Here is a 25,819-nt window from a genome sequence, read left to right as displayed (position 1 = left end):
CACTTGTTCTGGCAGGTATTCCCTTGTCTACGAAGTCAGAAAGTTTGCAAAAAGGGCAGGAGGGGTTGTTTTCTGCTCCCTTATGACTGGGAGCATTACCTTGAGGGGGGAATGTAGAAACCTGTCTACCAGAGTGGGAAAGATGAGATTTGAACCTCAGTCTCTTTCACACACAGGTCTGATGAGTAGGAAGGAACTTCTTCTCTACTGGGGAGAAGGGAAAGAAAAAAGTATTGGCAACAGTAAATCAAGAAGATTTATGTTTATTATATATGCATTATATCCATATCCATTAATGCTAACTGAAGGGAGCCACTGTCTCTTCAATACAAGATTAAGCGTGTGTTATCTGAGCATAACCTTTCCTCTATGTTGTCATTACGATATATCCTTCTGATTTTGCTATGTCGCCCTTGGTAATCGTGTTGTAGGTAAATGAACATACTGAGCAGGGAGATTAAAAGCCTAATCCAGGATTAAGAATTGCATTAGATTCGCTAAGATATTACTCTATAAAGCTGTTCTTGTCTTCCTTGTTGAATTCATTCATGTACATCAATGTTTAAAATTAAAAAGAATTTCAATAATCTCCTCAAGAGTACAAATTTCTATATGTTGCTCATAGAGGCAAATTGATTCATAACAGCCTGGACTACTATAACTTGAGATTTGCAGTATATGTTCTGGGAGTGTCCCATTAGCACTCTTGCTTAGTTGCTCTAGCAGTGTAAGTGTAGATAGATCACAGGTTTTTTACACATATGAAGAGGTCTGTTTAGTTTCCTTCTCACTGAATACATACTGTTTTTGCAGAACATATATATTTGAGCCATTAGCCATAATGGGCCATTAACAATTTCCAGTGCTCTCTCTCAAAAAAGTAGGGGAAAATCATATATGCAAATAGTGAGAAAGAGTAAACTAAAATGAAGGAGGCTGCTGACAGTCATCACCTGCACTGCAGTCAGAGTGCTGTAGCACCAGCAAATGTCAGTGTAAATGTCAGACACAAGATTACAAGCAGCAGTGGATTTTTTAAACAGGACCTCTGGTAAATCCAGAAAGGGCAGAGACCTGCTTGCTTTATACCCTTTTCTTCTGACTGTATTTCCACTGATAATAGCTGAACCTGAAATGGCATGTACTTCTGCAGTGTATATTTAAAGTGTATATTTATCTTTATCTTAAAGATAATGTATGTAGTTAATAGAAGGACTGTACTCATGATTTTAGTACTGGTTCATGCCATCGCTGCTTGATGCCAGAGTAATTTGATGTGCAGCAAATTAAATTTTGCTACCGTTCTGCTGATATGGTGCCTTATATTCATTGTTTGGTTTGGGAAATTGTCTAAGGAAAATGATGCTTTTGCCTTACTCTCAGTTAAGGCACAGTGGTGACTACTGAGATCAGTTTTTCGTTGAGGTTAATAAGTAGCTTCTCTTTACTTGCTACACATAGATAAAGCCATCTGGAATGGATTGCTCTGGGATATCCCAGAGCAACAGTATGCACGTTCCTCAGAGCCTGTGAAAAATTAACTAAGGGAAAGACGGGATAGCTCTCAGTAGGCTTTCATTTACTGTTGTGGTATTTCCACTAGAAATAATGGAAAATTTTGCAAATGGAAACAGATAGAGATATACTGAGTTCTCAGACCCTATATGAAGAAGCTGGCTAATGCAGAGGTTGTCATTCTCAGGCCTTCATGAAGACTGCGCCTTCTGCCATTCTTCCTTTAATCCCCAAGGCCATTTTGTCCTTGCTGTGGATACCAAGCTAGAACTTCTGTCCTGTCTTCTATGCGTTGGTTCTTAGAGTGCACCAGCTTTGATTCTGTAGCTTTTATTTCTCTCTGGAATCCCATGATGTCCTATGTTTTTTTTTAGACTACGGTCAGAAAAATAGGTGGCCCTGTGATAAAATGAACACATCAACCTAGGTCATTCCTGATGGGATTAGAAGTCCTATGTTGTACGGCTAAGATACCTCCTATTTGCACAAGCTTAAATGTATGTGCATTCTGAAATAACATGGAACAGCTGGCATGCTCTGAACTCCATATCATATTGCAATAGCATGTTCATAAGCAAATAGCCTAATCCTTACAGGATAACTATACAGGATATCCACCTTACTTGCCTTGAAAATCTGTTTGAACTGATGTACATGTCCCACTTCCCTTCAGAGTCTGGCAATGGGGAATAAAGAGACTCTCCCTAATCTCATCAGTAGAAACAAAATGTATCAAAAAAAAAAGAATGTTAATATAGGCCCATGTTCTTCAATCACATGTGATGGCCAGTGCAGGACAAAATTCTTGTCCCTTGCTTTCCTTCTACCTGCTTTGTCACTCTCTCGCAAGAGCTTCCTACTCCAGAGGAATTAGACTTCCTTGATTTTTATCAACACCAAGCACTAGCTCGTTCATTAGAAACAGTCCCCAAGCTGGGTATGTGGTGTCTCCTAAACCCTTAAGTGTTTACCAAAGTGGTTTATCTTCAGCTGTTCTTTTTCTGTGATGGCTTTCTCCCTGGTTCTCATCAACTTAAACCTCAGGTTAGCTTCCCATAAGTCAAATCAAGATCTAGTTTTCATAATTCATTATACAGCGACTCTACTTCCATTGGAGCCCTTACATGACTCTTCTTTCAAGCTGTAATGATGCATCTTCCTATTGTTTGTGACTAGAAATAAGTGGTGCTCATATATAAACACCATTTGTGTTCACTCCTCTGTACATTTAAATTAAAAAGCAATCAGAAAGCAAAAGAGGCCAGATACGATCAGAAGCCACTACAGCTATGAATTAAGAAAAACCTGCCCTTTCCATGATGAATACAAGGCAATGAGAAAGAGCTGAAGCTGAATTTATAACAGTACATCACTGTTGAAGCAAACCCTAGGTCTCACTGACTTTGTAGTTTAAAGAAGCCGAAAAGGGTTGAAGTCAGATACAAATCTTGTGGCTGATCTTTCTTTTAATAACAAACAAGAATATTAAATGCAGAAACCTCTTACATCTTTGCATGCATAAGCTGTATGTATAGACACAGAGTGGTGAATAGACAGGGGAATGTGTTTGTATTGTGTGAGAAGTTAGCACCTAAATAAAATGATGTGAAGAAAGGTAGTAACGAAAATGTCCTCCAGTAGCTAGACTAGTGGTTTTAGGAGGAATCAAAATAGTCATTTTCTATATAGCTGCAAGTTGCATTGGTTAAATGTGCAACTCAATGTTCTGGACTTCCTGTAGAACGCCTACTGACAAACAATTTCCTACCATTTTAGAGTGTTTCTCTGTAAAGGGCCATAAGATCACATGTCATTTTATCTTAGTAAAGGCAACAGAAGACCTATGAATCTCAAACTGCTTGAGTGATTTATGGAAATGAACATATTTCCTGTGTAGATGTTGCAGCAGCAAAGAATCTACCTTCTTTTTCCCTTTCCTAATGCGCTGCTTCTGAAAAATCACTTATGATGAAGAAACTAGAGATACCTGTGTCAAAGAAGCAACCAAAGGCAGGCATCTGGTGATTTAGGACTATAAAACAATGGATGCAGCTGCCTAACTGAAGAAAAAAAGGTAAAGAAAGGCAGTATTAAACTAGAGGAAAATTAACACCTTTGTCATGAAAACAATGGTCCTGTTAAGCGTTTGAGTACTGGCAAGAATTTCTGAGAACAGACGCGTTGTGACATCTTTGGGAAATTAAAGACCGTGTTTGAGTGCAACCTGGTAAATGTTTCCACAGGAAATTCCTTGATATATCAATCAACCATATGCGTGGCCAACACTGTATAGATAATAAGTCGACTTGTGGTTGTTGAAGGATGAAGATGCACAGGAAATTTTATACGTTTGTTATACAGGGAGGCAAAAGAAAGGCTAAAACCAAACAGGAATTTTAAACAGAGGCAGTTTGGAAGGACCTGAGCAAGATGTCTGAGAAAAACTCATCAAGCTCAGGATTCAGAAAAGAAAAACTGATGGAAGAACAGTGCCTGAGTTTGGACAAGCTGCTTGTTTTAGAAGAGGTAGAGAAGACAAGGAAGACAAGGAAATCAGACTGGGACACGAGCTGCCAGGTAGCTACAAAAGAACTTTCAAAATGTCTCTCTAAATGTGGGTTAAAGAAGCAAACATGACAGCCTGTCTGCAGTGGCCTCTCTGCTGAGACCACTGACATTTAATGAGTTGATACCTATGTTACCCAGTCTCAAGACAAAGAACAAATAAGAATAATCAAATATGAGGAAAATAGTCACAGCATCTGGCAGGCAGATGCAGTTTCTCAGTGAAAAGCTCTCTGTCATGCCCAAAGCAGAGCTATATTCATCTGTCCCAATATCTGGCAGTATGGCTGCCCTGGAAACAACTGTTTCAAGGCTTTGGAAAGACCGAAGGGTGACTCAGAATTAAGGTGCTGCTTTTCTCCCCCACTTTACTAAAGAAAAGAGGTATTGGACTGTTGTTATTGCAAAGACAAACCTGGCACATGTCAAGATGATGGTGCATCTGACAGAGGCATGGAAGAAGAGGCATGGGGTGAAGAGAAGGATTGGTAGAGGTGATGGTCAGACCATATGTGGCAGAGGAGAAGATAGATAGAGAAAGATATGGCACTTTGAGGGAAAAGGACACAGAAAATTGTTGGTAATAGCCTGGAAGAGTGAACATCAGATACTGACTAACGAGTATATATTTCAAGCGGGTACCAATGCAATTAATTTTAGTATGTAGACATAATCTGATCTAGACTTTCTGAGAGAGATGTGAAGTTCTAGGTCATGGTGAGGAATAATGAAATGATAAACTCATGGGATTTAAAAAATGAGAGGAAATTCACATTTTAAATAGTAACACAGGAGAAAATTGTCAGAAAGAAGAAAAGAGAATGGAAGGAAAATATATATACATGTGGAATAGAACGGTGGATAACATCTGCCATCTAAGTGTTGCTGCAAATCTATCTCATCTAGACTGTGTGAAACTTCCACTAACCCTTTCCTTTTTTGGGGAACTGCCTTATTCTTAGGCTGAAGACATTTAGTTCATTTGTCTGCTGTAGACTCGTTCTTGACAGATAAATATAATATAACAGATTATCTTCCATTTAAAAATTGCAGACTTGGGTCAGCTGCCATGTAACTGAGTTTCATTCCTTCCCAAGGGTTCCATCTATCCCCACAAAATAAATCCATGTGTACTAACTTAGGGTTTTTTCATGAGTAGGCAATATCCCTGCTCCCTGGAAACTTGCATTTGTTATTTGTCTTTGTGAACCTCCCCTTTGAAAATGTCAAATCCTTTAAATTAATGCTTGGGAGGGTCATATTTTGCATTTCAGTTGTTGAAAAGACCTTGCGTTTATTTGACAAAATAAAATTCCCCGAGGAACAGCAACCATGGTTTATTATGTAGAAGTGTGGTGTGTTTTCTGTAATTTGGGGGTCAACTACTTACATAATCATAGCTACCAACATTCAAAACTTACAGTATTATTTCTTTTCTTTCATTATTACTTTTTCACCATATGTTACCCCTTGTTTTTTGTATGGCTATATCCCACTCTCGGCGATGTGTTTGTCTTCCCAGATACAGAACTGATCCCTAGATGGTTGAAGAAATATCATCAAAAAGTTTTGGAGGATTAATGTTGCTCCCCAGCCAATTTTACTTGATTCATTATCAGTTATGAGGGATTTGAATTGTCATGAACTAACAGTATTCAACTATCCTATTTAGCAAGAGTAGCTTTATCATTAAAAAGAAAACAACAACAACAACAAAAAAAAAACCCTACAGTTTTATAATGGGATTTTAGGGAGCGTATCAGTGTCTTCAAATGTTCTGACCCAACAGCAGTTTTATTTTTAAACTCTATTTCACTAAATCAAGCACAAGTTGAGGAATTTATAGATGCAGCCTGAGATTCTTGAAAACAAACACACAGCTTTCCTGAGGAAAGAGTAATTCCAAAGGGAGAAGTAAAAATAATTAAAAGATAAATTGAATTAATGTGCTAAGTCCAGAGATTCTTGTATCTTTGTCCAGCAGCATCCAGCTTTCTCACTTGCCCTGGTGTTTTTCCTTGAGGTTACATGGAGAAGTTGAATTCTGTAAGAACAAGGCACTGTTTTTTAGTGAGGCTTACAGCAGATGATATGCCCAGGGATATTAGCTCAAGCAGTTTTGTCTGGTTTTTGCCTTGAGAGACACTGGATTAACCCCTTTACTGTAGCCATTAAGCATAACTTTCACCGATTTGTATAGTTCTCTGTCTCAGCTCCTCCTACATAAAACGCATAAGGATTAAATGTAAAATTATTACGATAACAGTGGCTAGATGAATAATGAAGGCAGGTAAGTATTCAGCCTATATATTTGCGCAGTTCAGTACCAGCACTTTAAACACAACCTCTAAGTGTACATGTGCTTAAACTGTCATTATTACTATGTGAGAATGTAGTGTCCTTAACTTCCCAGATGCTCTGTAAATGAGAGACATTATTTGTTGTCGCCAAGTCATAACTGCACACTTATTTCCCTCTCTCCAGTATTCTATAAAGATGCATTTCCAATAGTAGATATTAGAACAGGAGGAATACTAACTTCATTACTTTATTTTCTGAGATCTCCATAGCCTGTATCACTCTCTTTGTATCTCCAGTCCACTTCACATTCTGGTATCACAGTTGTAAGACTGTTCAGGTTGGTAGCATTGCACTAACATGTTTTTAAGTTGAAAAAAAGAATTCAGTGTTCAGCAAAATTTTTAAATGAAAATCCTTTCTTTTCTTGGTAGATTTAGTAAATCCCTTCCCTTTCACAAATGAGAAATCATGGCCTAAACTGTTCTGACAGCATTTCTGAGTTTTTCACTTTCAAAGCTTTATGTGTTTTATAAATCTAATTAACTGTAATAAGAAAATAATGGGACATAATGTTTGTTTTACAAGGTGATTGATCTCTTGGCAGCCTGGCAGACTCTTTTATTGATTGGTTGGTGGATAATGTCAGAGTGGATATGTCCTGGAGCAGAATAGCTGACACCTAAATCCATATGTGACAGATTACCATCTGTGTTGGAAGACAGATTTCTTTGTGAAATTGCAAAGATAACAGGTGAAAATGGAGAAAGTGACATGAGGGAAATGTGTTGAAACCTGCCTCAACCCTCCCATGCTATAAGAGCATTTACACAAAGCTCTCCATTTTGTGGGCAGCATGTTTTCGGGATGAGGGGGATTAAATTTTAATTACACTGATTCCTGTCTGCCCAGTCTAGTTTTGGTTCTGTTAATTAGGAAAATGCCTTGCCCCACAACCTAACCATAAAGCTAATTAAATAGATAACCTTCATTTGCTACTTAGTGGAACTTTGGTTCAGTAATGATTATCATACATTACAGTTAATTAGCACCCTGGGAGGGAAAATGAGGATGTCGCTGAAGTGCAAAACTCAAATTAGAGGTGCTATAATATATGCCTTATTTCATTTTATAGCTATCTGATGCAAGGAAGTCACGCACTACCCTACCCATCTCAGTTTCACATTTGTTAAAGGAGAAATAATTAAACTTATCTCTCCTGCAGAAGTGTTTGTAGGTTTAATGCAATAAAGCTGATAAGATCCTAGCCTTTGAAATCCTCAAATAGAAGATACTACGTAAATAGATTTATTCCTCTCTGAAATATGCAAAGCATGTTTGAGGCAGTGAGCTCTGTTCAGAAAGCACAGTCTCAGGTAGAGTGGTGGACCAGCACGTGTACGTCTTAAAGTGGAATGTGCCCATACAGTTCTATACATATTCACAATGTCTTCCAGGGTAGAGCGCTACCAATACATGGTGCTGTATCAAACCACTCAAAAGCCCAGACTAAAAGGGAAGAACATCTGTAATTTGACAGCACTTTTTGCAGTAAATGACTTCTTTTCAAAATTCTTTGTTCAATTAAAATAGTTCATTTTAAAGTATTTGTCCTGAAAATATCAAGTGAATTACCAATGCCTCACTACATAGATAAAATGAAGTAGGGAGGTGTTAAAACTTGCCCAGACTGCTAGATAAAACCATTAGAAAACTGGACTAGGACTTCTAATTCCCTTTGATCTACCAGACAGCATTTACATTTAGATTTTCTTGCAGTGCCACCAATTCTGTGTGCTTACATCTACTGTTTGGTCTCCATAAATGTTCAGCAAGTGTTGATGAATGTCAGTGGGTGTCATTTTTTTCCGCTTGGGGGAACTCAGTGACACACCATCACTTCATACACACTTCCACATCAGATGCCTTTTTGCCAGACTACAGACTACAGCTGTTTGTTGCACAGCAACAAAATGTAATGGAATACTGGCAGGAAGGTTCAGCCTCTACTGCCATACTACCAACATCTGCCTCTGTTGTCGCTGGAACAACGTAATAAAATAGGATGCATTACTTTCGGAGCAGCCCCTGTAGTAGTGTTATTTAGCACAATGAGAGTGTAGGTTATGTTTTCCTTAATCCCAAGGTACTATATTACAAGTTACAGTGAAAAAAAGAAGAGGCAAATTAAAACAATTGTATTCTGAGCATTAGTAGCATTGATAACATTTGTAATGTAGGGTGACGTGTGCTTTGTGCAAGCCTGTCCTGTTTGTCACATTAAGTAAGGCAGCCTTGTTGGATTGTGCATTGGGGTGGGATTCATGTTTGGGAGAGTAAATTTGTTTTTTCTGTGTGCCTATTTCCCCACCTCTGACAAGGTTAAAGAGTTATGTGGCCTGTTTTATAAAGTACTTTGTGGTCTGCATGCATCAGGGAACTAATACCTGTGTCAACAAGGCAACAATTGTTATAACGGTTAGGGAACAGTGGTGATTTTTAGAATCATGAGAAAAGAGAAAGAAAGAAAGGAAAGCAGGGGAAAATGACATGAGCGGGAATAAAAAGCTAAGAAGCATTGGCAGACTAGCCCACTCTGCAGGAAACATGCCTACAGATACCCCCTGAATGTTGATAATAGCATTATTAATCCTAACGTGCTGTCTTTAGCAAAAACAAGAAGGGCATGACATTCCTGTAATTATTTTTTGGTTGATCTTGGAGTATATTATTTTCCTAGAGCTAGGTGGCATTTTAATACTGCAAAGGATTAGACAGACAGAATCAGTTCAAATATTTGTCCAGCCATTGAAAGAAGCAGCCTAACTTCCGCCTGAGATGAGGCTTTGGAAATCTCCATATCCATCATTGTTCAAGAGCTAAGCGAAGATTGCATGTTGATTACCCTTTCAGTTCTGTTTAAGCAGCTTATGTGGAAAGTTAAATTCTAAGTTACTTAAAATCACTACTTTTTAATTTGTTCTCTGACTTGTGTGTGGCAAGGCAAAGCTCTCTGAGTTTATAGCACATACACATTCATGCATGCACACGCGTCCAGATCAGAACTAGGGCCTTCTTAACATGACTCGTGTTAAGCAGAGCTTGGAAAGGTACAAAGTGAAACAGGAACAGTCATTCCCATTAATCTTCACAAGGATGTGTGAAGAAAAAAAACCAAACCAACAGACTTCTGTGGTTTGTCCTTAGTCTGTTATTGGTCTGTGTCCCATTTGTGCAGGTGTTTGTGTGTTTGTAGCAGATCAGTAGCTTGTATGAGCAAGGTATCATTTACCTACATTAATGTTTTTGCTACATTAAGTCCTTTTTGATTTCATTGGTAATGCACTGGCAGCCCATCAGAACTCCTGGTCTGAAATGGCCAGAGTGTTGTCTAAACTCTGATTATCAGAGCATTTTACATGCAACCCTTGTGGAGAAAGATGTATACTCTTGTATTTCTGAGGATATGGGGGAAGAGAGCAACGTCACTTCAGAGCTATGTTTGAAGACAACAGTTTTATAACTTCTACAGAAGTTATAGTAGATAATAGTAGATCTAATAGTAGATAATGCAGGGAGATTTGACTAAGTAATTTCAAATCTGGTAGAGATATCATGATGGGCTTCCGATGTGTTTTTCTCCCCCTGCTTGGTAGGCAGACATGCCATGGAAGCAAACTCTCTGTGAAGTTCACAGGAGCCACTTGACAAAGGTGGGTACCAGTCAGTTTAAAGATAAATGGGGCCTCCCCTTCTCACACAGTGGAATCATTTCTTATCACATGGCTCATAACACAAATTATTTATAGTTATGGAAAGAAAAATAGTGGGGATATAGACTTGGTGAAATTTCTGTGAACCAGTTAGACATGATGTAGCTGGATACTTCTCTCTTTGAAGTGAAATGCAGCAATGTAATGCTCTCCATAGAGTGAAATAATTTTTACGTGCCTTGTCAGTCTCGCTATGGCCATGGAAAGAAATACAGTGAAAGCAGAGACACTGGCGCTGTTTGTGTTATTTAGAATGTTTTTGCAGCTAACAGTTTTGACCTCTATTCTGTTTTGATGGTCCTGGTTTCAAAAGGCCACGTCATGTCATCCAGCGAGAAGAAATGAATAAATAGTTTCTTTTCCTGTGGACTCTCCCAGGTTAAGCATAGATCCTGGTTCAGGATTACTCCAAAGAATTGCTGGTGTAAAACTGACATGCTGCGTTGTCAGTGGAAATGAAATGGGTTAACAGCTTCAAATCCTCCTCTGAGGCCAGCAGGGTTTCATTTTTGTCCCTTGTGGACTGCAGAGACCCTGAAAACAAAGTTAGTGAGACTGTAGTCTGGAATGTAACATGTAAAATCCAAGGGCTATCATTTAAAACATCAATCCTTCAGAATGGTGTTTGACAGACTGCAAGTAATTTCTGCTTCATAGCCCAGAGGTCATGTTGCTCTTATCAAGGGAAAAGGAGACCTTCATCATGACAGATGACTATTCTGCGTGTTTACGATACACAATATATTAGCAATTATAATGTACAGTTCAATTTGTCAAAAAGTTTTGTCATGGCAAGGTATATCTGTGCTGTGAAAAAAGATAGAGCAGTTGTGGTAAGCCATCACACGAAGTGTACCACAGCCCCAGTTAGCATTTGTTGGAGCTAGGAGGGATCACTCATAAGAATGGAAATGGCTGGGGAACTAGGCTAACAAGTCATGTGTTTTCACCACTGATCTGTACCTGCGCTTGTAATCATAGCAGAAACCAACTGGGTTGCTGCCTACAGTCTTATGCTGCTATGTAGAGCAGCCTGCAGTGTAATCTTCACTAGGTCAGGTTGGGAGCTTGAGGTTATCTGTCCTTGGCTATTCTGTTTTAGTCGCCAGAATTTAAGGATCACAGACAAGAAATAAGACTCCTGCTGTCAGCCCAGTTACCCGAGACAGATATTGCATTTGGGCAAAGCACTCAAGGCTCCAGGGACGGGGCATCCACAACCTCTCTGGGCAGCCTGTTTCAGCACCTCACCACTCTCTTGATAAAGAACTTCCCCCTGATATCCAACCTCAATCTTCTTTCCCTCAACTTAAAAGCATTTCCCCTTGTCCTGCTGTTATCTACCCTTGTAAAGGGTCGACTCCCCTCCTGTTTGCAGACTCCCTTCAGGTACTGGAAGGCTGCAAAGATCTCACCCTGCAGCTTTCTCTTCTTCAGACTGAACAAGCCCAGCTACCTCAGCCTGTCTTCATGGGGGAGGTGCTCCAGCCCTCTGATCATCTTTGTGGCCCTCCTCTGGACCCTCTCCAATATACCCTTTAATTTCTTTATATACCCTTTCATTTATTTTTATATAGTAATAATGGAAGTATTTTGCGATAAATCAAATTTGTTTTACTTTGCGTTCATTGTTATTTCATTTTTTTCAAGTGTTCTCTTGTTCTGAGAGTTTCTGTGTTAGGTGAGAGATTCATGTTTTTAAGCAAGCTGAAGTCTTCGGTTAGGTAGATCACCACCACTATAAAGAAACTTCCTTGAATTGTTTTTAACATCAAAGTGCCTCAGTTTGGTCATGTACTTTTTCAACTGCTGACAGAAATACTTCTGTCTCCAGAACAATTCAGGCTTGCTCACAATTCAGACTCTTCAGTAAGACTTTCCAGAAAGGTTTGGGAAGGGATACATATGATGAACCTGTTTCCTAACAGGGATAGCAGCCTCCTTGGGAATCTGAGTAAACTGCTGTATTCCTGCCCTAAAATACTCTGTTTGCAGTCATGAACTAAATTTTTGCCCCTTCATTCCTTGCAGATATTGATGAGTGCTTGGTAAACAATGGTGGCTGTGACCATTTCTGCCGGAACACAGTTGGCAGCTTTGAATGCAGCTGCCAGAAAGGCTATAAACTACTCACAGATGAACGGACCTGTCAAGGTAATACATCACTTATTTTACTCTCTATATAATTAAGTTGTTAATTTCAACTGATGACTTTCTTTTTTCATTGTAAGGGGGAGCGTAATTAAGTATTTTGCACTAGATATCTTAATCACACTGTCATAGGAAGTAAAGATAGAAAATACCTACCAGATTTTGATGTTCTGAAGTTGTTTTAGAATATTTTTGGAAATTTCTTGGTTGTTGTTTTCAGTGTCCTGCTGGAGCAGGAAAATCCCTGTGGTGTAGTGGTATTAGCAGAGGCAAAGATTCTAGTGCTCACGCCCTCTAATTTGCTGTGATGTCTGTGGGAAAAACATAGCTTATTTACAGTGAATTCATTTGGAGCAACTTGCTAGAATAGAGCATTTGCAACAGTTGAAGTGAAAAAATAGTCTGGTTTGTGAGCTTACTTTTTCTTGATAGAATTAGTTTATGGAGCAGTAATAAAAGGAATTCTGTGAGAATCCAAATGAAGTACGATTTATGTCATGTTTGTTGTGTGCTTCAAGATTTGTTACTGAAGTCACACAATATTATAAATGCTATGACTAGTTAAGTGCGTAACTATTTTAAACGTGTGAATTCTATAGCTTTATTCTGTGTCAGCCTCGTCAGAAAGACTAGAAAGAGGAGGATGCATCATTTGAGAGAGAAAGGGAAGAAGGAAATAACGGTTGAAATTTTTCTACTGGGATTGCCTTTTTGTTCATACATGATTATTTGCATGGGTTTTGAACACATAAAAGTTACAAAGACCAAAACAGCAGTACTTTAAAGCTTATTTGTTCATCAACAAAGGAGAAAAAAAAAAAACATCTGAAGATCCATACGTCCTTCCAAAGATTTTGCACTGCATCTCGTTGGTACTTCTGTTGCCCAAGAAGCCTACTGCACCATAAGTGTGTCAGTGAGAAGTCAGTGCAAGGTTACTTTCATGCTAAGACACGATGGGAAAAGCTCCAATTGGCACAGTGAGTTCCACATGTTTAAGTAGAAATAATGTTGTGTCGCGTCAGAAAGTTGTGAATTGCCAAGTTTTGATACACCTGCTAAAAACAGAGACAAAATGTCAAAAAGAAATATTCATTTCATGATGCCTATAGAAATAGTTAGGAATACTTTCTTGGGTTTCGTGTGTTGTAACATGCTCTCACTTGTCCTATCAAATAAGAGGTTTTGCCACTGAAGTCATTGCAAGTACAAGGAAGAACTCAAGACCTGCATTCTTGTTAAGCAGTAGCTAATACAAAATGTATTTGTTCATGATGCAAAGTCTTTCAATCAGGTACTTACAATAATGAGAAACTAGAAGCAGTTCTGTAAACCTTGTTTGTGAGAGTTTTGTCTCTTCATGTGCCTGGGATGCTTAATGAGTGAGTTGCTGGTGACAGTACACAATGAATGAAGCAGTAGCTCATCTTCTTCTCACCCACATGGTCAGACAAGAATTGTTGGTTTGGAAATACAAACATCACCTGCCTCTACAGGGTATGTTGATTGACCTGTCAGCTGTAGCTTATCTGTTGGCCCAACAGCCTGATTGATGCAGGCTTGAAGAATTCTTAGGGGGGAGAATTTGATTTGCTCCCAAAAATGTAGGTCCTTCAAAGTGTGCAGTAGGGAGGACAGAGTTATTTCCTGTTTGAAGTCCGAGGTATTTGGACTCCAGAGACTGATTACAGCAGTTGTGGTACAATGCCAGCTTTGATGAGAGAGCACTCCACTATAACTTAGCTACTGGCTGGTATTTAAGGTAGTAATAGATGATTCAGGCAGTCAGAAGGCCTGTTAATAAAGAAGGAAGGAAAGTGAATTTACAGATCAACAAATCATTGACGTATGAACCACCTGTACTTTGTTGCTCCTCTGAAAAAAGAATATAGTTAGTGGAAGTGTTTATAGATATTAATGTCAGGTCTGACAGAAAAATGTGGTTTGGGGTTAGTGATTCTGCTGGCATATAAATCATCCGTAGGGTTTTTTTTTGGGTAACAGCCGTTCAATATCAATCATAGAACGTTACTGAGAGATTAAAAAAACATATATTGTCTATATCATCCTTTTCAATGTGTGAATCAATTTGACACTGTTAAAGATGCTTTTACTTGTGTTAAATATGTTGTTTTGATTCAAGATAATGGAATTTTTATGACTTATGATTTTGCTGTCAGCATTGCCTCTCTCCTCCTGTTTCCATTTTGGAAGTAAAGCTAATTGTCAGTTACAAATCAGTGTGTTTACAAATACTAATTTAGGATCTTGGAAGAGTATGTTGTTTTGGTCAAAGTCCTATTTAGTTCAGATGGCCTTCCTAGTGTATAGGGAGTTAATCTTCAAATGAGTCCATCATTCACATCCAGGGACAGATTTTGCTAATTTTAGGCAGAATGCCTATGGAAACAATTGGTAAGCTTGCCCTTTTAAGACCTGCAGAATCCCTGGGTAAGTCTGTGTTTGTGTCTGATTCTCAGGAAAGAGACCGTAAAGAAAAACAGCCACGGTTGGTGTTAGCAATGTTTTTCAAACTGGTGAAAATACAAATAAGCTGCTGCTACGTAACTTTCTTGATGTGACCGTTAACTTCAGCATAAGACAATTTTCAGTGTTTCCATAAAAAGGTACCATCAGAATCACTGTGAAACGCAGAGGTTGTCCCGTGTCACCTCGCTTCATTGATATCTTTTCATTGCAGATCTTCGTAGACTCATTGCAGAGCTGAAGAGCCAACTTTAAGGTTGCAGGGAAATTGTATCAAAGTCTCAGACTTTGTTCTGGCTGTTTGCTTAGCTCCCACCCCATTGTGCCAAGTGCCTTACACACATTCATTGTCTCTGTGAAGTGGAAAATATTTCTCCCTCAGTTTTTCGAGCCAGAAGGGTGAAGCCCTGTATAGTAGCTTGCTACAGATCACATCTATGAACGTCTTGACAGTATGGAGAATAAACTTCACGTTTTTGTGAATCTATCCTCTTTCTTCATTACAAGACAAAAGCAAAAATAACCTCTCCTATGTTTGTGCTATGTGCTGCAATGAAAAGTCATCATTTTGCAGGAACTCTGAAGCTTGCTGGTTGCTTGGTGCCACTGGCTAGCCATTCCACATGGAGAGTGCTTGTGTAAGCAGTCCTTGCGTTTGTAAAGGGCATTAAAATGTTCTGCATTCATCTGTTTACAGATAAACCATTTTTAGCCCTGCTTGCAAAGAAAACTATTGTCAATCACAGATTACTTCTGCTAGGGAGTGGTTCTCACGCTGAGGCTCCTTGTTAGACAAGGAGAATGCAGGGGGTTTCTCTTCCTTTCCCCTCCCCTGCATTCCAACCATTTAAAAGGAAACTTATTTGTAACCCAGAAGGTAAAGAATCCACACTGATATTGTGGAGGCTAATACAGCTTTCCCAGAGTCTCTCTTGTCATGCAAACTTAAAAATAGATCTTTTTTCACCTTTGATGGCAAAATCACTGTTTGGCAGTGTCAAATACATCTACTGTATATTAGTTTAACGGATTCCTTACGCCTAAAGTGTTGTAAATTCATTAGTGCAGGAAGAAACCATTGGACCTGTTAATACAAACCTTACAAGAGGCCTGCAACTTCTTTGAGTATGTAATACAAATAACTTAGCTATATTTATAGCAAGGATGTCTTGTATTTATAACCTATGTGGTAATTAACAGCAAGACAACAACTCAGATTAGTTTTAGAAGCACAACAGCAACAAAACAGCAAGCAAGACTATTTAAAGCTACAATGAATGTGTATAAGTGCAGACATAATTACCTTAATCCTCAGCCAATATGAGTTTTAAAGCCAGTCAACTTAATTGCTTATTCAGTTTCTGTTTGTTGTGCAGTGATCTCGAAAAAAATTCTACAATAAGTCCTCTCTGCTGCACTCAAGTTCAAGCTTCATTAAACACCCAGAAAAATGTGTGAAATTCTATCATAAATAATTTTCCTGCTGTAGGAATTGCCTTCTGCAAGGGGAGAGGACAAGGAAAGACAGCAAATGCATTTGTTGTAACTCTTCAGGGAGTGGTAGAGTTGAAAAAATGAGATCCATTCAGGAAAAAAAAAAAGAAAGTGCTTTTAGTGGAGACATGCAGTGAACAGCATGTAAGAATCTGGGCTGCTAAATCTACGCTCTTATCCTCTGCCCCTTTTCACCACTGCCAAAATAGAGCCAAATCCTTGTGTACTGAGGAATTTACCCTTCTGCAGGAAGCAATTCAGTGCCTCAAACGTGGGCTTAAGTGGGGCTCGATTGCTACACCTCATAGACATGGTGCTTAGCCTTAATGGAGGCTGTCCAAGTAGCCATTTCACTAGTCATTTCAGTTGATGCAGCCACTGTAAAAGGAGATGACTGTCCGCCAGGCATGTGGAGAACTACACACCAGGTGACAGCATTTTTTACTTCAATGTATTCCCATTTGACTGTTGATTATTCTGTAGTACTCTCCTACCAGATTTTAAACAGATGCAGTTACTATTTTGTAACCAGGCAGTGGAGCACAGTGTCTCCTGCTCTGCTTTTGGTAGTATTGGTGTCTGTCGGAAGGAAATTCAGTAATGTAGATTTGTGCAACACAAAGTCCAAAACAGAATTTGGCTCTCTAGCTTCATCATATACTGAGTTTTTGTTCCACTCAGTATCTATGGGCACATTTTGCTAGATGTTTGTGCTCTTATATCACTACAAAATAACCAATAAAAGCTTGAGTATGGCTGATTTTTTTTTCCTTCTCAGTACAGGAGAAAGACATGAGCATGTCCATTGTCACATTAGTGCATTTGGACACTTCTTTCTCTCTTTTAAAGCAAATGTGTTTCTTATGTGCTCCACTGTATCCTTCCTTTCTGCCTTCCCAGCTTCATTTCCAGACAACTGTTTGTGAGAAACTTGACATGCGTGGAGTAGAACAACTGCAAGTAGTGGCCAGAGCCAGGTATCTTGTGAGCAGATATTGAGGCAATTTCCTTAGTAACCTTGCCAGCATATTGCAATGCAGACCTGTGAAACAACTCAAGTATTGCCCAGCAGATTGTTTTTGTTTCTCAGATTGTCACTGAGCAGATTTGAAATAAGGTTTGAACCCAACCTCAGGGCTGCTATGTTATCCCACTCCATCATGGAACCACAATACAGGATACCAACTGTCCGTTATCCAAAGCTCACACAGGCCTGATCTTGAAATACTGTTATATTAAGGGATATCTGATCCTGCCTCATAGCATCCGTCTTTTCACTTACTTGTACAAAATATGTACTATTAGCCTTCTAAGGTCAATTTTTCACATGATATCTCCATTTTGGAAATGGGTATGAAATGAGGGATTAATCATTGAAGGAATGACAGATAGAAAGTGTTTGTGGGAATTATTTTTGGCCTAAAGAAGCCCACAAAGATTAACTACAAAGATCTCTCTATACCCTTCTGTATGGAAGCATTGATGATAAATATGGCTGGACAGAACCAATTTAATCCCAAGTAAATTGATGTATCCAGACCAGCAGCACTGAATCACCATATGTCTTGGATGTAGGGGGACCAAAGTAAAGAATAAAAAGGAGGCAGGGATGGTTTTGTCCCCTGGCTTACATAACAGTGACCTGCCACCAACATTTGATCATGTAACCCAGAAAAGCAATTGACCTTGCTCCAGTCAAATAACCTGATGGAGGTTGCAGGATGAGGGTACACCACTTGTATTGATTTATACAGGACAGCACTACCAATGTTAAGGTATTTAACTGAATGCATGGGCTGGAATATCTGTCCCTTTCTCTCTCACACAACATTGTGAGAATGGAGGAAAGGGAGAATCCCGTATCCTATATCTCAGTTTCAAAAACTGAGGGAATTCCTTGTGATACCAGCAAGGAGGAATTCTATGTCGCAACTTGCCCTGCCAAGCCAAGATACCGTTTTACCATAGTGCTACTCCTACAACTCCTCATGCTCCAAGTAGTAGCTGAATATATCCTACTGCAGTCTCAGTGGCAGTGAGCTGTGGGAAATGTGGTTACAGCTGCACCAAGCAGCAGTAAAGGAACTGATGAAATCTTTCAGCTGATCTGTGTCCATGCTAGATCTGATGTCTTGGGTATGTTAGTTAGAAAGACAGTGGGTGAAACCCAGGCCCTTCAGATTCAATGGGCTAATGTCATTGTTCAGCCAGCTTAATAGTGAAAAACGTCAAAAAGTTTTCACATCGTTCCACCCCTTTCTTTCCCTCTCCCCCTCACTAAATAAATAGAATAAGCCAGTTTACAATAAAAGCAGCATTATTTAGCCTTTCCTGTCTTTCTGGAGTGACCCCAACAGTATTGTTCTGTCAAAGCTTCACAGCCAGGTAAGAGGACCTAAAGGAGACACCAACAGAAATGTCACTGCTTAGCATAGTTTGTTTTCTTCTTAATATTTAAAATACAGTTTTACCTGAACCCACCCATTGCTCTCACTCAGGATGTTAGACTCATGGTCAGATCTAGGCTGCAATTGGTGCACAGGGTCAGCATGCCTTAAGGGAGCTGCTCCTTGTGTCGCTGCAAAGGAAGGTGACAACAGGGATCACAGAGATCACCTGCATCATGGGGTGAGGAGCTAGCAGGCTTATAAATCCCCTCATTGGCTTCTAACTGACTTTGCATGTGCATTTGCTGTAAGTTTTATGTCTTCAGCACTCAGAGAAATATACAGAGCTTCGTTTTGTTTTCACTTCCATTGTTAAGAAAGCTGTGGTACTCAGCAGGCTACTGTGCTCACACTGCAGTCATGCTAAGGGAATCTGTCAGTCCTTGTCCCACTAAGACACTTGAACAGAGTAAGTCAGTGCTGTTGCAGGTGTGAGTAGTGAGAGAAGGGGATGAAGGGACTCAAGCTACCCTGTATCAATACATGTTTATGCGATACACGTGAAGGAGAGTGGTGATTTTGCACTTATGCACTCTTACATTCATCCTCATCAGATAGCCATACTATAAGATATAAAATACATTTCGTTCTTAAGGCTGATTTCCAGCCACTCCAACTGAGCCTGGCCCAGTAGGTCTGGTTCTGTGCACATTTGGTATACAGACAGCTGTGCCATTTCAGTTGCTGATGTGGGATGAGAACTGATGAGAATTGGTGGCACACCAGAGGCAATGCTGGGAGCTGCTTCTGGAAATCAGGAAGGAAATTTGAGATAATTTCCCTGTCACTGATCGTGTTCATTCCCTACACAGATTTTCTCCTAGGCATTGCACGTCACTGAGCCTTACGAAAATATCTTGCTTATGACAGGCACCATATTGTTGCTAGTGTCAGGTTAAGAAAATACTCTGCTGAGAGGCAACGTGTTGCACTGTTGATGAAAGGAATACATCTCAAACCCTTCCTGTTACACATGGTGCTTACTCTTGGTGTCAGTGAGATTGTGAATAGTGGTAGAGTCTGCCTCTGTGAGAAAAAAAGGGTTGCAAGATCGTACCCAGAAACAATAAATGCCTCAGGCATAAATTATATGCAGTTCTAGCCAGTACAGGTCTGTTTGCCAAGTGATAGTATCTCCCATGCTAGTTGTAGCAATTATGTCTGCTGAAACATGAAAACAAATACGTTCCCCCCACCTCCAGTTTTCCTCTCTGCAGCACATACTGAGTTATCGCAAGTTAATTTTTCTGATTGCTGCTGCTTGGAAGAGATATTAAACCTCACAATGTAGGCTTTAAATCAATTTCTAATGGGATGACACTTACTGTGGGGAGGGCAGCTGGGGCAAATTATTCTACCTCTATTTTCCCATGAAGCTTCTGACACAGGCTACTGTTGGAAGATACTAGATTAGTTTGACCTCGGGTCTCATTCAGTATTGCAGCTCTTACATTCCCGTGTTAAACTCTCTAACGTATTTTCCTATCAAATTGCTTTCTATGTCTTTGTCTGTTCCCCTCCCTGTGGTGTTGTGCGTGGGAAGCCAAGTAAAATGTTCCATTAGTGCTTAGAAAGAGAATATGAGGTATATTTTTCATCTGATGCCGTAGGATTTATTATATGTATAGTACAGAAATTATTTTACTGGACTACAATCATATGTATTAATGAATTACCAGGATATGAGTCAGCCTTGGAATAGCTTGAGCAGGAAGGTAGTATTCTTCCACAAACAATAATACGTTGATAAATCGTGCTGAAAGCTGTAATTCAATAGGAGTTGCTTTTAAAAAGAACCACACAAAGACTGTATGTATATGTATTCTCCAATATAGCAGTGGTGTACTTTGAGATAATGCCATGTTACAGCTCTCACTCATTAAATCACTTTAATTAAGATCAGGAATCCTTTATACTAAATGCTGTGCAAAATTGCTCAGGAGTCAGTGGTAGACCACGAATTACAGGCAGGCAATCAGCAAGCATGTGGCAGAGGCAAGAGATTCTGGGTCTCAAGACAAGGTTTCTAAATACTTTTTAAACAAGCCTTTGAACAGCAGTTCTTGTATATTAAGCGGCCATCGGGAGCTTGAAGTAAGCTGGGGGTGCATGATCAGGACAACAGGCAGCGAAATGCTGCATTTGAGTTTTCGGTTGAAAACTGAAACTGTGTTGTTATACTTGCTCTTTCAGCACCATCAAATAACGCTAGAGCATATTTTGACCCAGAGTAGTCCCTTGTTCCTTCAAGGCAGACAGTACTCAGCTGTGATGGAGACAGCTTGGCAAGGAGAAGTTTTCTCTTTCCAGATATACGTCTAAAAAGCAAATGTATTGCAGGAGAGAGGGAATATTCTTCACTTGAGGTAAAGCCTTTTTTGTTTGTCTCATCAGGTTTTTAACTTGCTCTTACAAAGTTGCCGTGTAAGTACAGGTTTGAGCAGAGTCCTACTAAACATGTTTATGTTTGTAGGAAAACAAATAAACCTGCCTGAAGTTTCCTTTGATGTATTTTTCCTCTTGATATGTGGCTTCTCATATCCCAAGCACTTGACGCTGTAGCACAGTTTATTGCCATAATAGTAGATAACTCAACTTGCCTTTGCCTTGGAAAATGATTGATTTTGGAAAAGGATACGTTTGCTTATGCAATCTTGGTAATGTTTTGATTAAAGTACTTTGTTTTCTTTAAAAAAAAAAAAAAAAAAAAAAAAAAAGAAAAAAAAAAGTTGGGAAAGTATTGACTTTAATTGCATTTTATATTGTCCTTGCAAAACAATGGTAAGAGAATAAACGTAATATGAGCCAAAGCCAATTGCCTCCTACTGGGTTTCTCAGATTGAGAAGCCTGAGTACAATAAAGCCCTCATGTAATGGAGAGGGGTAGGAGGGGTGAGAAAGAGTAGGACAGGTAAACACAGACCCAAGAACAGGGATTATGTCTAGGAAGTTCATAGACTGTCTGAGCACTGACACTACTTCAGTCACCAGTTTTAGAAATTTCATCTCAGAGAAGCTTAGTCTTTTGCCTTCTTGTTTCTACATCTGTTTCAACTTGTATCTCAGCAGATTCTGCCCTCCAACAGCCTCAAGGCTGGGAAGCCCTTGTGTTGCCACACTGAGTGGTTGTGTCCAACTGTCACATGTTGAAGTGAGTTGGCCTATACAAGTGAGTTGGCTCAAGAGGATTTTTATTTTTTTACTAGAAGTAACTCTGTGTTTCAAAAGCCTGTCTCAAACACAGCCTCTTCCTAATCTGGTGAGACCATTAAGCTAATAAAATGAATGTCATAAAGACGTTGGGGGTGGCAGCCTGCACATGTACACTCCTTCCATGTAACGATGATGATGTGATTGCCAAAATGCTCACACTGAGCTCTGAGAACAGCTGTCATCAGAAAGCTATACATTCTGATGCCCACAGTATCACTACGCTGGTGCTAGCATACATAACAGATTAACATTATCTGAAAATGCCATTGACTGTAGCTGCACTTGCATTCTCCAAACTAGGAATTCAGAGATAAAGTTTTAACTCGGGCTCATTTTTTATGTCTGTGTTAGCCTTCCTTTGCTTTGTCATCACTGAAAGGTTGCAAATGTACTTACTCTTTTCTTTGCTCTGGCACATGGCCCTTCATCAAGCAGTCCCAGCCCTCCCTCATCCAATACTGGGTAGATTTTGTAGTTTGTAGGGAAAATACGGCAAGGTGCTTGGCTCAGCTCATTTTCTATTGATTTTAAAAGTAATAGGTTCTAAAAATGAACAGTACTGTTAAAGATGCTTATATATTTCTGATACTGTTGGCTTTTGCTGTATTTAGAAGGTTGCTGTGCACCACTCAAGCTCAGATCACTATAAAGCATTTTAAAATCTTTTAACAGTCCTTTAGAAGGACATTTAAAAACTGTTATTCACAAGTACAACAATAAATAGACAAAGTAGGATGAATGTAACTGCCATGAGCTTGTGATGAAGCTGAGTGTGGTGAACTTGATAGCGAAAACCAGTAATTATACTTTAAATCTTCCTTTCCAAATGCCTTTTTAGAACACCTCCCTTGGCTCCCTTCATGTCTGCGACCTTGAGCAGTCTTACTAATTTTATACCATTCTGTCTAGTTACTAGTAGGATTTTTTCCTTTTCTGTAAGAGACCCAGCCATCTTTCTCACCTGCAAAAGTAATTCTTTTCTTTTTTCAACTTCTTTAAGTACCTCCAGAGCTGTCTCTGGTGATTGATGAGGCTCTCTGCAAACCCCACTCCACTATCTGAGGGCTCTTCTGCCTTCTCTGTCCCCTTCTCTGTCCCTCAAGTTTGGTCCTGCAGCGTTCCATTTTAGTGCCAGTTCTCTTTAATGTTTTCATCAGTGGCTTGGATAAAAGTCTTGGAGGCATGCTGGGTAAATTTGTGGATGACACAAAATTGGTAGGAATTGTTGGATCCCTCAAGGGTAGAGTGGACTTTGAAGAGGGCTGAGCAGTCACCAGCCTCGTGAGGTTTAATAAGAACAAGTGCCAGATTCTGCATCTGGGATAGGACAGCCCTGGATCTTGTACAGTCTGGGGAATGAGAGGATGCAGAGCAGCCTCACAGACAGGGATCTGGGGTTGTGATTTACAGCAAGTTCAATATGAGTCAGTAGTGTGCCCAGGCAGTCAAAAGGGCCACCTGCATGCTAGTACGGAGGTTTGGGCACCACAATATCTGAAACATAAAGATATTACAGAGCACCCAAAGGAGGGCTGCAGAGGTGGAAGAACGGTGTGGAGGGCAAGGCATGCGAGGAGCGGCTGAGCTTCGTTTTTGCACTCAGTGCAGAGCAGAGGAGCTGAGGGGAGGCCTGATGGCGGCTGCAGCTCCTCACAGGGAGCGGTGGGGCAGCGCTGAGCTCTGCTGTGTGTGACAGCGACAGGGCCCGAGGGAACGGCATGGAGCTGTGCCAGGGGAGGGGCAGCTGGGGGACAGGGTCTCCACGTGGAACAGGCCACCCAGGGCAGTGAGCACGGCCCCAAGTGCCAGAGTTCAAGGACCATTTGGACAAGACTCTCAGACATAGGGTTTGAATTTTGGGTGGTCCTTTGTGCAGCTAGGAGCTGGACTCAGTGATCCTCGGGGGTGCCTTCCAGCTCAGGATATTTTGTGAATCTATGAAATTTCTTCCCTTGTGATACAGCGGTACTCAATCTAAAGGAGTCTAGAGACTGTCTGTACAGACAGGATATGAGAAGGGTGCCACAGATATATAGGCACCTTGAAGTGCAGCCTCCCAGCTCTACCCTCAGCTGCAACACAGATCTGTGGTCTCTCCCCAGTTCCAGAAACTCAGATAACCAGCGCAGCTGGTCAGTAAATCACATGCTAGGTTGACTGAGGTTATCTGTCAAGTGATTTCACAAATTGGGATAGAAGCCATGGCAGTGTTGTTTGAAATATGGTCAGAAACAGGGAAACATCAGGCTAAGGAGAAATGCAGATATGTTCCCTGGTGTGAGTGACAAGGTGAAGTACCTGCATGGAAGAAGCAAATGTTTCTGATTAGGTGAAAAGCACTGTTGCCTTCTACTCTCAAAGCCTTAGTAACCAGCATCAGTTTTCTCATTCCTCTGCTGGTTGTTTGGAACTGCTGACCAGTTCAGCTCAGCTGAAGAGGAGGAAGAGAGAAGCTTGACCTGGCTCTTCTGATGCCAGACTCCTTTTCCAGTCCCACGAGCAGAATGTGCCACTGTTGCTCTCCATCTCTCTTTGTAGTACCAAGATTTAGTAAGTGCTACCATGTTTAAAATATTAATGAAATTAATGTCTGCCAGAAAAGAAAAATATCAGGTAGTCTTCTACCATTATTCTTAGTTTGCTGCTTCTTACAAAAAAAGAGTGCGGTGAGGTCCTTCAGAATGCTACAGAATATATAAAAAAAAGTCAAAAAACTTTTACTTTGCCAAACAATGGAGAAATAATAATGTAATGATGATGGCAGTGATGATTATGTATTTAATTATAGAAATATAAAAAAAAAAAAAAGAGGGTCCAAATCCCACCAACTGTAGTCAAAGATACTCCCAAAGACTCCAAAGTTAGCTGCCAATTTTTGCCTGCCTGAAGTTGCCAAATTCTGCAGTTTTTATCCAAAACAATAAATCTTCCCAGCCCCTAAGGCAAATCTTTTGGTGATCCGAAAGCAGGCAAATAGTTCTGTGGCTGATGCATGAGGCAGAGCAAAACAATACTGACTGGGAGCAGAATTGTCTCTGCAGTGCTGACAGGAAGAGCAATGCATGGTGGTCAGTTGACTTGGCGCGTGCATTAAGGGGAGCACATAGGGAACAGATATATACCGCCTTAAGAGGTTGTCTTGCAGTCCCATTTCCGCAGACACAAAGAGAGTCTTGAGGGAAGCTTGTGGAAGAGAATGAGCTTGTGGACTGTGTGGAAGAAAATTAAGTAGGGAATTTTTGAGAGTAATGGAGAGGGGAAGGGAAAATTAATTTGCTGGTATGTGAGGTCACATAAAACTCCCTTGGAAAAGTTCCTAAAGAAAAGGTTGTATTTACTCTGGAGAGGGGGCAAACAGTTTAGGCCTACAATTTTATTGCCAAGTCTCAGTGTTTAACCTGCTTTCCTTCTGCTTTTAAACCCCAGAGACAGCACAGTGGTTTCCAGAAAGAGCAACTGGGCTCTTATGATAAGGTGTGATAGCAAAGATAAAGGAAACTAGTTGCCACTTGCCTTTAAAAACTCTCCTGATGGTACTGTCATGTTCTTTCCAAGTGCAGTTCCTTTTGCTATAACTTCTGCCTAAACAGTGGAAAACCAGCTGCTCTGATATTAGTGACGGTGATGAGTTTGCTGGCTTAAGAGTTGTCCCCTTGGTGCACTGCATCAAAGACAGCTCTGACTGCTGCAGATCCTCTGACCACTGAAGGAGCTGATGAATGATTACTGTCTTCTGAACTTCGTTGCTCTGATTATATGAATTAAGAGAGGCAGCCAGCCAGCCCAAGGGAACTACTTAGTTGAGTTGTACTTTCTTGTGTGTAACCTCAGACCCAGCAAAATACTACAAGAAATATATTGAGAGGTACTTGCTGG

General features: G+C 40.1%; 1 protein-coding gene across 4 annotated transcripts in view; it reads left to right on the top strand.

Annotated features, from left to right (window-relative positions):
* The window catches only part of SCUBE1 (signal peptide, CUB domain and EGF like domain containing 1), a 200,471-nt gene that overhangs the window by 139,249 nt on the left and 35,403 nt on the right, over nt 1–25,819 (top strand). For all 4 annotated transcript variants that reach the window (XM_072329372.1, XM_072329380.1, XM_072329364.1 and 1 more), the window contains one exon: nt 12,183–12,305. In XM_072329372.1, coding sequence (XP_072185473.1) covers nt 12,183–12,305 — 123 coding nt within the window. The remainder of the gene's footprint in view (nt 1–12,182; nt 12,306–25,819) is intronic.

Source organism: Excalfactoria chinensis, chromosome 1 (genome assembly GCF_039878825.1).
Source record: "Excalfactoria chinensis isolate bCotChi1 chromosome 1, bCotChi1.hap2, whole genome shotgun sequence".
Classification (NCBI taxonomy): domain Eukaryota; kingdom Metazoa; phylum Chordata; class Aves; order Galliformes; family Phasianidae; genus Excalfactoria; species Excalfactoria chinensis.
Note: the sequence above shows the minus strand (reverse complement) of the source record. Positions and strands in the feature narration are given on the sequence as shown.